Genomic DNA, 11928 nt, shown 5'->3' with positions numbered 1-11928 from the left:
ACCCCCGATTTTATCATTAGGGATTTGATAAAATCGGGGGTCAGCCTTGGATTGGATTGTCCCCGTATGGTAGCAAATTTATAGACGTACAATTGATGTCAAAAGAAAATAACAACTTTTCTTGTACAAAATGATTTATTTGTTTGACTATATTGTATTATTATTCTTATATATGTGTATTATCTATGATAGCAGCTCAAGCGATGACATTCAGGCGTATTTTGTATTTATTTTCATTTCTTTTAACTAAACTTTGTATCACGTAAACGTTATATCACCAGCCATTTTGATGAAAATTTTGTTCTTTAAATGAAAATGAATAAAAGAGAGGATTTACTAAAGAAAAGTATTGAGTATTATAACATAATTATTTATTCTGGATTTTTTCACCCTAGGTAGTCGCTAATTTTAAATATTAAATATACGTTCTAGTACAGGACTAAATATATGTTATTATGAGTTAACTTTTTTTAGCTTCACGTATTCCGCCAAATTACTGTTATTTTAATAATAATTATAATTGTTTAGTTTGTTGTTGAGGGCAGTCGTAGCGCAGGGGCACAGATTGTGACTGGTGGAGGATTCGATCCCCACTCGAGGAGATGACATATTTATAAAAATTTATATTTCCATTTCTTCATTCAACACGCAAAGCCTACAGAATTCGGCAGAAAGTGGGGAACAGAGTGTCTTAACACTAGGCTCCCTCTGCCTACCCTGCTGTGTGCGGAATACAGGGTTAAGCAGATTTTTTTTGTTTAGTATAAAAGGGATTTAAGGAGAATGAATATTTATGCTAATTATGGCATTACAGTAATAGTACCTATCTATAATAAAGATACATTTTTTTTCTTTGGTTGGAATTGATTATGGTGACGGTGGATTCTCTATAGCTTCTTCTTCAATAACTTCTGGCGGTACTGAAGGATCGTCGTCTGGATCTTCATACAAATATTCTACCTAGAGATCATTATTTTTAGATATATGTATGTCTTTAAAGTGGGTATCCACCCGCTTTTATTATAAATTAATATAATCTATATATATAAAAGAGACATGTCGATATAAAGACAACAGTGGAACTATTGGTCGATTTCACTTTTGTTTATTTTATATGAAAGCTGGTGTATTTTAATTTACCTCCAGTTGATGAAGCTCAGGTGCATTACTAAATAAGCTCTCTATAAAATCTCTATAAAAAACGTTGCCATCTCCTCGAGTATTTGCGTCATATAGTATCTCTCTAGTTTCTTCTTCATTAAATACGTCACCATATGATGTAACTATAGTTTTGATTTCTTCTACGTCCAAAAAATTTCGTTTTTCTGTATCAAAAACCTAAAATTAAACATACATATTTTAAATAATTATACATATTGTATAGGTATACAATAAATTTAATTAATGTACGGCTTTAAGAAGGGATATAGTTAAATACTAAAAGCAAACCTGAAATGCTAACAAAAGTTCATGTTTAACATTTGCTTCGACAACCCATTTATTTATCATATATATAAATTGTTCTTGTGTTATAAGTCTACTCAGTCCTGCTTGTAACTTTTCTGCTTCGTCCATTATTTCTCCATAACTAGGATAGTGAAAATTTCTTCTATGGTATCTATTTAAGATTAAAAATGTTTTAAGCACTGAAAATCTTTCTACATACTTATAACTACACATATGCATAATTTTATTTTAAACACACCACGGACATATGTGGTCCGTGCCCTTTTTGCTTGTGTCGCTTTTATTATTTATTATGTTTATTTTGACCACTTTCCATCAGGTGTTCATTTACCAATACGCTTGTTTGCGTTGTCTTTTTCCGTAAAAAATAATAATAATAAATAAGTAGGTACTAGACGTCCGTTTCTGAGTGGTGGATAGCCATGGCACAGTGGGGCATATGACTTGGGAAGTTGCAAGGCGTATAGGTTCTTCGATGGATATCGAATTTTCTATGGAAACGGACAAAACTACGTTTCGTACTTCAAACAAATGCTGTTACGAGCTACAATTTGTTTATATAACAAATACAAATACTCAATTGGAGAGAGATATGACTTAACTTTTTTAAATCGATGTATTCGATCATTTTATCTATACTAATAGTATCAACTGGTGGGTTTTCTTCAATAATTACCGAAGGTTTGGAATTAGCATCAAACCATTCAGTAATTTCTGTAATTTGTTCCTCAGTTAAAAGTAATTTAATTGATTGTAAAGGATTTAAAACATCAAATTCATCCATAGTCTTTATTTTTGACACTGAAATTTACTAAAAATTACATTTACACATTAAAATTTATCACTTAAACACTATCAATGTAAAGTACACGTGGATAACAGAATTCTTACAATGAAAAAAATTATAATAACAATTATTTTAAAAGACTCCTATATTTTTTTAAATAAGTCACTTTTTTAAAGAAATAGAACCTGTACGGTATGAAATAAATTATAATTAATACATTTTCAATATGGTACCTGACTTATGTGAACAGGAACTTTAATTTAAGCAGTTTTCGGTTTAAAAAAAAAACGATATAGTCAGCTCAATTCAAAAGCTTTTTATTTTCTAGAATGAAAACTGAACTACGACTATTCATATTTAAATTAATAATTTTAAATTTTTGCGTTCCGATAGACGGATTAATTTATAGACAAATTTGTTTCATAAGTGTCAGTGTCAAATGTCACATATGTCATAAGTAAAATATTTTTAAGAATCCTATAATTTCAAACTTTAATTTACGAAGCGCCATAAATTAAGAACTGAACTGAACTTTAATTTACGTATAATATTCATCAAATTCAAATTATTATTAAATAATAGTTACTCGTAATTTAGTTGATTGACTAATAACTAATTGATGGTAGCTTAAATATTGTTAAATAGATTTTTTTTTTATTTAAACAAATATAATGTTTGAATCTGATGACTACGACCAGGTACTTACTTGTTTTAAAGTTACTTGTTTTGCACATAATGTTTAATAAAAAATGATAACAGGTTAATAGTATTCTATTCTTTTCCAGATTTTGTCCCAGATTGATTTTCCTGAAGTTATTTCAAATTCATTACAAAAAGGTGATTTTATGCAAAGTCATATCGAAGAAGTACCTACACCAACATCCAGTAACAAAAAAGAAAGCTTAACAATCAATTTTAATAGCCCTAATAATAATATTCCACATGCTAAAAATAATTTTCTAAAGGCAGAAAACATTAGTTCACCAAAACATACAAAGAGAAAAATTATTAATTCACATTTTGATCACAAAAACAAAAGAAAGTTTCCTGGTCCAGCTGGCTTGTTGACAGGTTCTTTTGAAAAAAATGATGAGGAAAATATTGGCCAAATAGAATTACTAACTCAGGTATATCATCATATATCTTTAATATTTATAATAAGAAATAATTTATTGAAAATTGATATTATTATATAAAGAATCTTGTAGTATATCAGCACATTATCTGACTGTAAACAGTTACAGGTTATGGGGTGGTACAGAGGTGTTTTCAGTTTAACACAATATATTTAAAAATTATACAGAAAGTGAAGAATGTGTTGTCTTAATACAATGTTCCTTTGCCTAAAAAGCAAATCCAAAAAATATAACAAAATTTCCAAAATAACATTATTTGATTTTAGGATATGGATTTCACTCAAAACTATTTACATGGGGACATTTTTGAAACACCACTGTGGAAGCGACTAATAAAAGATACAACGAGCTTGGGTGAAATTAATTCCATAAATACTATAAAAAATCAGGCTCTTGCTGGTAATTTACGAAGGAAAAAGGCTCAAGTTGTTATTGCATTTGTTGAGTCAGTCGATAGATCTGCTATTGACCCACTAATTATTCTAAGAGATAAAACAGGTTAGATATTTTTAAAATTAAAATTGGATTTACAGTAAAATGACACTCTTAACCCACAATTAAGTTATCCAATATAATTGTGGATTATAAGTGTTTGATTAATTGTTTTTTCATATTATTGTCTAACATATTCTATAAACTATTCTACCATATGTAAAAAAAAGGTAGTATGTTGAGACAAATGCATGAAAATGAGCAAATAGAATGAATATAGTAGTTTAGATTGTTTCATTGATTGATGTTGAGATAATTGAGACAATATTATAAAAAAAATCTTTATATTCTAATCTAACTAATAATAGCATTATGTACGCTTGTAACTAATTATTTATTATTTATTTAAGGAAATATAAAATGCACACTACACAGAGATGCTTGGAATACATTTTCTAATTATATTGTATCGCAATATTGTGCCTTAGTACTATGGAAACCTACTGTGCTTACTACAGGAAGTGCATTTAAAAAACATTATTTAAATATTACTTTAAGTAACATCTCATCAATTTACACTTCAGCCGTTATAAATGATGAAGAAGCCTTACCAAATGGTTACAAGAAGATATGTGAAAATGAGTTTACTATTATTAGTATAAATAAAACAGGTATATCTTAATCTTCTTTTTGTCGCTTCTTTCTTTATTTTGTCACTTTTTTTATTTTAACTAAGGCCAGAGCCTCTGGCCTCATAGTGGTCCTTCAATGACCATTAAACAACATCTTATAAACAATCACATGTTCTCAAGGGTAATAAGCTATCCTAACACAGCATTTAGTACCATATTATTTTATAGCCTATAAATGTAATTAGCAGGGTCGTGGGAAAGAGGATGAGGGAATGGGTACAGAGCCCAAAAGATTTTAAAAAAATTAAATAGATATTTTATTTTGTTTTATTTGCTCAATTACCTTTTTTATTTTCTTACAGATAACTTGCCATCAAATGAAACAGTTCCAGACAATTTAGATTTGGAAGACCTTGATAATGTATTCTTAGATGAAGAATTTTAATTATATAAAAGGTTGTGAATTACTCATAAAAATTGTATTAAATATAATAAGTCTTGGAATAATTTGGAAGTAAGCAATATCTATAATATATGTAGATTGAAATAAATGATTCAATTTTAAGTATATTAATACTATCTATTAAGATACCTACTTAAAACAAAAAGAAATAAGTTATATTTAATAAAACATTAACACTAATTTCTTTACTTATTTTTCCCCCGTGTCATATTTATCAGTATTTTACAATTAATTAAAGCCTACACAGCAAATGTTTGGATTGTGTCAAAACAGAATTCAACAGCCAGAGCTCCATCGTTCACTTTATCTTGTCACAGCGACGAAATGAGAATAAGTTACTTCCTCTAGATTAGATCAAACCTACTGCAACAACCCAATTCTGCATTCACAGATGGATGTTCTCCATTTCCACTACGATACATTCGCCTGTATTAATTTTTCTATTAGTATAGATTTTATTTATTATTAACAAGTATTTATTGTTGTATTCGAAATTGAGATGAAAATGAACACTTTGAAAATATTAAAACTTCTTATTTGTAAGCGTCATAAATCAGGTTTAAAATAGTTAGTGTGTATGTGTTATGCATGTATTTTTTATATTTTTAAATCACAATTTACATTATTATACTTATGTAAGGAATACTTCAGCGCTGAAAAAATAATAGCTTCAATGTAAATAGTTTTATAATATTCGCGCTATTTTTCAGTTTTGGCTTGATTTTGGCCTTTAATCTATTAATATTTTGTATTTTACTTGGATTATAAATTGCAACAAGACAAGAAACCGTTTTTTTCGTAACTGTCTTTCTGTAAAAACACAAATAGAAATGTGTAATAAAGTGTTTCTTATGGTACCGAAAGTTGTAGAGATAAGGAAGAAGTGGTATAAAATCATTAAAGGAACATAATCAATTCTACTTAAATACATCTCCATCAATTAGTTTATATTGTTGTGAAGACCATTTAGATGTAAGTATTTAAGTATTTCACATTTATCTGCTAATCTTAGCAAGCCACGAAGTTTAAAAAAGATAAACTAGTGAAACTTACTCGTAAAACATTCTATGAATTTCTTCTATGAATCTTTCACATAGAACATTGTAAACTAATATTTACAATATAAGTACCTAAATCCTGTTAAAATAAACAACAGGTATACAATAAATCTATTTCATATTTTTAATTTCTCTAATAATAGGGAAAGTTCGCTAAATTTTATTTCTAGCTACTTATTGGTGTTGTTTGTTATAAACAAAAAATACACGTGAAAGAATTGTGTTGATACTTACATTAATTAGTTTTTGGGATATTGTATTTTAAATTAAGCGCGCCATCGAAGTACGGCTCTACGCGCATTGCGCATGACGTCATATTACAACACTCGTCCGCTCAGTTCGTTCACTCTTTTCACTACACGTTTCAAAAATGTCTACTTCAAAACAAAAACAAAATAGAAAATATTGTGTTGTACCACAATGTGCAAATACAAACAAAAATTCGCCGGGAAAATTGTTTTTTTGTGTTCCAATGGAGAGTGAAATACGTAAGAAATGGTTAACAGCTATGAAAAGAGCAAATTCAGTTGGAGATAAAAGCAAAGTTTTCTGTTGTGAAGACCATTTTGACGTAAGTATATATGACGTAGTTATAATATTTATTTGGATTGGTTATTTTGGTCAACGGTACAGAACCTTTGGTATCAAGACTTTAAAAAAATCCGTTATCTTTAAACAACATACAAATTACTGCGCGAGATCACAGGCGACTAGCGAGTAGCGCTCTCGCCTCTCGGCTCGACGAAGTGTTGGAAAATGACGTGACACGCCGGCCACGTGACTGAGCGCGGAATTCAAAGTTTTTGCAAACTTCAAATGCCTGTAAAATTATAACTACTTGGTTGTTTTTAATGAAACAAAAACTATTGTATTTATATAAGTATACTAGTGGGCCCGGACGCGGCTACTCCCGCGAAAATATAAGCCTAATTAATTAAAATAAGTTAAAAAATAATAAGTGGAGATTTCTTATTAGAAAAAATATCTGAGTAACCGAAATGAACAAACAAAAGAAGTAAAAGTAACTAAAGGAAATTCTTAATATTAGAAAAAGTACCTAAAGTTTGCCGTGCGCGTGTACTAAACATTGTTCTATATTAAACTAATGGGCGCGCGAAGCTTCGCCTACTTATTTGGACCCTTAGGGGTGAATTCTAATAAACCATGAAACATGTGTTCAATGAAATATTTTTAAGAGTCTAAGTTTCAAATTTTATAAAAATCGGTGGCCATTTAAAGATTTTTCCATACAAACTTTCAACCCCTTATTTGCACCCTTAGGGGGAGAATTCTAGAAAACGATGAAACACGTGTTCAATTAAATACTTTTAAAAATCTAAATTTCAAATTTTATAAAAATCGGTGCCGATTTAAATTTTTTTCCATACACACTTCCAACCCCTATTTCACCCCTTTAGGGTTAAAATTTCTCAAAATCCCTCCTTAGTGGATGTCCAGATTACGAAAGTAAACATCTGTCCAAATTTCACGTTTCTACCATCAGCAATTACGGCTGTGCGTGCGTCTTACCTCAGTCAGTGAGGACAAGTCCTTTTATATATATAGATAATAACTTTCTGTAACGAACTTTGCAGCTTCATTTCATACCTATTAACATTCCTAATTTATTATACTTTTTTGGTTTTCAGATAGAAGAGGATACATCCAATTATATTCAATACAAAATAATGTGTTTACATGAAAAATATAAAACCACATTACGATTGAAAAAAGACATCCTTCCTCACAAATTTCATTGTCAAAACAATACTGCACCACAGCCAAAGAGGCAAGCTTACAAAAAGAGAAGACAATTAGAAATAAGTAAAAAAGCTTTATCTCCACCTGCTTGCACTACCCCTGATCTAACTGAGATATCACAAATAGATCCTTTAGAAACAAATACGTCTTCATCTGAGATATACACAGAAGATATAGAAACGAAATACGTTTGTGAAGTTAATTGCAGTGATTCATTAACTACTAAAAACAAAATGTATGTTGATAAAGGTGTTCAAGTGAATAGAAAAATCCATTCCAGAAGTAAAGGTGTTAATGTTAATTTGTGTGTTAAAAAAAAAGACAAAGCGGTATCTACATTTCCTATTTCAAGAAAATCGAGATCAACTTCTTTAAAAGTAGCTCCTAAATCTGACTTTAAAAGAGGATTGTTACAAGATAACCCTGCTGTCACTGCATCAGTCTCTTCCGCTCAACCTTCAGTGTCCTCATTATCTTTTAAATCAGAAATCAGTTTGCCAGAATCAAGCTGTTTATACAAAAATGAATGTAATATCATTTAAATATCCACTTAAAACGTTGGTGTGACTCATTAATATATTGTATTATATGTGTGTATGTAGGTATGTATACTACCGTTCAAAAGTATTTGCCCACTAAGGAATAAATGAATTTTAGAAAAAAAAACAACCAAAACAATTTTGTATTATTAAGATTTTATTCCTTATAATAAATTTACTTTTGCTATACAAAAAAATGTTAAGTTTTAGCTAGATTAATTATTAAATTTTGCCTTCATCAATATATCCGCCTTTTGCCTTTATTACCGCTGCGCAGAGTTTAGGCATTCTATCAATTAATTTTATCAGGTAGCTAGGATCAATTGCATTCCACTCCTTCTGCAGTATATCCCAGAGATGTGTGGTGGAAGTGGGACATAATAATTCTATAGGATTGAGATCAGGGGATTGCGATGGCCATACCATAATCTTTAGTACTCTTTTCTGCTCTAAGTCTTTCAAATAGTTCTTGCATAGATTAGAAGAATGTTTAGGGTCATTGTCATGCTGAAACATGAAGTTCTTACCGATTAATCGAACACCAGAAGACGTCATATTGTCTTGGAGTATTTTTTTGTATCCATCTTTTTTGAGAATTCCCGTAATTTTTTTTAGATCACCAGTTGTATTTCTAGCAAAACAGCCCCAAACCATCACAGAGCCCCCTCCATGTTTTACTGTAGGCACTATACAAGCATCTATCATCCGTTCTTTTAAATTTCGGCGTACAAATACTCGTCTCTTCGAACCAAAAACTTCAAATTTTGATTCATCACTCCACAATACACGTTTCCACTCGTCATGTGTCCAATTTGGTGTTCACGAGCCCATTGAAGTCTTTTTACTTTATTTTGACGCCTAAGAAGTGGTTTCTTTACCGCTATTCTTCCTGAAAGACCTGCTTCTATGAGCCGCCTTTTGACAGTGGCAGTACTAACGGAATCTAGTCTGGATTTGTTAAATTGTGCTGCAATTTCTGGTGCAGTTAGTTTTCGGTTGCGTCGGCTGGTCAATGCTATGAACTGATCTTCACTGTTAGTAGTCTTACGGGGACGTCCAGTTCGTTTTTTGTTAATATAACTGTTAGTGTCTAGATATTTGTTCACGTTGTAGTCTAATGTTCTTCGAGATATTTTTAATATTGCGGCAATTTCGCGATTACTTTTATTTAATTTATGTAAACTAATAATCATAGAACGTATTTCATTAGATAATTCTTTAGTTTTCACCATTTTATTCAAAATATTACTGCGAGAAGGATTTCTCAACAACAAATTTAATAGTCTTGAGTAGATACGCTTATGAAGGCTGTTAAAAAACTAATTTATTAATATTTAGTCGTTTATGTGCAAAAATATAGTTCTCTTTATACTATAAATAATAATCAATAAATGAAAATTACCTAATATTACCTAATATAACAAATATACCATCAGGCTACGCAATGCGTCTATTTTCAGATTTGAATAAAATCAACTTTCTTCTATTAAATATCAGTATGACTGTTAATTTAACAGATTCAGTCATTTATCGTGTAGTGTCAAAGCTAAAATAGATAGTTATGTCGATCATATATTCGCTCATAATACTTTAATTCTCTAAAACAACACTGGGCAAATAAGGTAAATGTACGGGAGTTCGGCAGTTTAAGGCTCTCATAACTTTAAACTATTGTAAATACATTATTAAAGGTTATATGAATTTGCAAATTTTAGTGTGATCAAAGGGGGTCTTTTGGCAGTAATTTGATGTGTGAATTATGCGGTTTAACTTAACCTTAATTTTTATATTAATTTATTTGTGGACCTCTAATTTGAACCCTACTTCGTGATAAAATTTAGCTCTGTTTCTAGCTTCGTGAGTGTGTGTCCCCTATTTCAGGTCACAAGTTTACACCTCGCGAGTGAGGTTTTATAATAAAAAAAATTAACATCTTTATTGGTTTTGATTGTAAAGAATTTGTAAATAAAAAAAAACAGGTAGATCAGCTTAACGACATTAAAACTTTTATAAAAAAAATCAAATCAAATTAAATCATCTTCACGCTGTATCCCGCACACAGCAGGATAGGCCTAGGTAGGTAGGTAGGTAGGTAGGTAGGTAGGTAGGTAGATAGGTAGGTAGGAACCTAGTGTTTTTAAAACACTGCGTTCCCCACTTTCTGCGGAATTCCGGAGTCACAGCATGTTAAGTGGCACAACTCAACGCCGCGCTTTGCCTGAAATATAAATTTAAATAAATATTTTCTATTCTCTATACTATTCCTATTTTCATCTCCTGGAGTGGGGATCGAACCCACAACCAGTCGGTTTTACAGTCACACTTTGTACTCCTGCGCCACGAGTAGCCCCAACTTTTATAATTTACAAATTATAAAAGCTCAGGTTTAAAAAACTTACATTTTTGAACTTTTATATATTTTTTTTATAAAAAATATATAAAAAACTCAAAATTCAAGTTAAATTTTTTGAAGCTAGGTATGCCAGTTTATAGAACTATATGTTTTCGCAACCAGTTTGTACGGCGTTTTGTGTTTAGTAGGTATATATTATATTCTTGAAAAATTCTTGAAAAAATAAAAAGATCTTTATTTAGACTTATAACAAGACTAAGAACACTATTAAAACACTATTAACAAAGACAAAGAAGTCAATGTGCTGATTTTACGTAGTTTTATTTGTCACGAAGTTAGAGAAAATAATGAAATGTAGGGGATCTTATTTCGTGTTACTGATTTTAGTAACTTCCGCAGTTCTGTTTATTCAGTATTTTTTACATTATGTAAAGTAATCATTAACTACCACGTATATTCGATAAAATACACAAAAATAAATTATAAAGGTTGATTAAAAAATAAAATTACATTGGCAGTACCTATACGAATTTAGCTTAAAATTACCAATTCAGGTTACCTTTAAAATAGTAATATAGAAATTTAAGTGGACAAAACATATACCGAATTTCGATCACGAGAAACTTTAATAAATACAGTAACTGATTTTAAGCTTTAAATTTAAATTATCTTAGTTATAACATAAATATAAATTTATTAAAAAGTATCTAAGATTCCCCTAATTCGGTAGTAACACGAAATAGCGGACACTTGATAAATAAAATGTCTGCTATTTCGTGAATCGATTTATTGCAATTTTAAAAGAATTTTATGCTTCCATCTATTTTTTTTTTCAATAAAATGTTTTTTTATAGAATACAAAAAAGCATATATTCAATGTTTTATTCGAATAACTTACCTTTGTCTTTCTACAACCTTAAGAAATTCTTACGCTAGTCTTACGGTCGCAAGCATCGCAGACACGTTACAATGCAGTTTGTAGCCAACTCTGCGTTTAAAATGTCGCTATACGCTCAATTTTATCATTAAAATATTGTTACTTAGTTTTTAGACAGTTGAAAGTATAAAGATTATATACCAATATATAGTTTCCGTAAATAATACTTAAATTGCTTATTATTTTTGCCACAAGCAAAACTCACGAAACCACGTACTATCACGAAGTTACCGTCACTTACCTTACTTATGAACGGTAGTGTATGTGTCGACGGCACACCGAATTATTTTTCTTTTTTAAATGTTTCTTTCACCCACTTCCACAGGTTGAGTCAAAGAAATCTCTTTTAGAGATATGTCCACC

At 30.1% G+C, this 11928-nt stretch overlaps 4 protein-coding genes across 5 annotated transcripts; 2 read left to right on the top strand and 2 right to left on the bottom strand.

The window, feature by feature from the left end:
* Positions 1-116: 116 nt before the first annotated feature.
* Positions 117-6326, bottom strand: LOC146539015 (uncharacterized). Of its 2 annotated transcripts, none has more exons than XM_085185260.1 (4): positions 6210-6326; positions 1450-1618; positions 1141-1338; positions 117-960 (listed from the first exon to the last, which is right to left on the bottom strand). In XM_085185260.1, the coding sequence occupies exons 2-4, from the start codon at positions 1573-1575 to the stop codon at positions 868-870; spliced, it is 417 nt and encodes a 138-aa protein (XP_085041386.1). In that variant the 5' UTR covers positions 1576-1618; positions 6210-6326; the 3' UTR covers positions 117-867. The 2 variants fall into 2 exon arrangements, with proteins under 2 accessions (XP_085041386.1, XP_085041385.1); XM_085185259.1 differs by lacking the exon at positions 6210-6326 and adding an exon at positions 2070-2368.
* LOC146539016 (homologous recombination OB-fold protein-like) lies at positions 2742-4965 on the top strand. Its single transcript, XM_085185256.1, has 5 exons — positions 2742-2952; positions 3040-3381; positions 3657-3888; positions 4233-4493; positions 4817-4965. Exons 1-5 carry the CDS (start codon positions 2926-2928, stop codon positions 4897-4899), a joined length of 945 nt encoding a protein of 314 aa, XP_085041382.1. The 5' UTR covers positions 2742-2925; the 3' UTR covers positions 4900-4965.
* Positions 6327-6345: 19 nt separating the features above from the next.
* On the top strand, positions 6346-8716 carry LOC146539014 (uncharacterized). Its single transcript, XM_085185257.1, has 2 exons — positions 6346-6546; positions 7625-8716. The coding sequence occupies exons 1-2, from the start codon at positions 6346-6348 to the stop codon at positions 8276-8278; spliced, it is 855 nt and encodes a 284-aa protein (XP_085041383.1). The 3' UTR covers positions 8279-8716.
* A 272-nt stretch (positions 8717-8988) lies between these two features.
* Positions 8989-9507, bottom strand: LOC146539013 (uncharacterized). Its single transcript, XM_085185936.1, has one exon. It carries the CDS (start codon positions 9505-9507, stop codon positions 8989-8991), a length of 519 nt encoding a protein of 172 aa, XP_085042062.1.
* Positions 9508-11928: the final 2421 nt, after the last annotated feature.

This window comes from Heliconius melpomene, chromosome 5 (assembly GCF_056956725.1).
Source record: "Heliconius melpomene rosina isolate 202511_hmr_F chromosome 5, ASM5695672v1, whole genome shotgun sequence".
Classification (NCBI taxonomy): Eukaryota; Metazoa; Arthropoda; class Insecta; order Lepidoptera; family Nymphalidae; genus Heliconius; species Heliconius melpomene.
The sequence above is the reverse complement of the archived record's forward strand: the minus strand, read 5'-3'. Positions and strand labels throughout refer to the sequence as shown.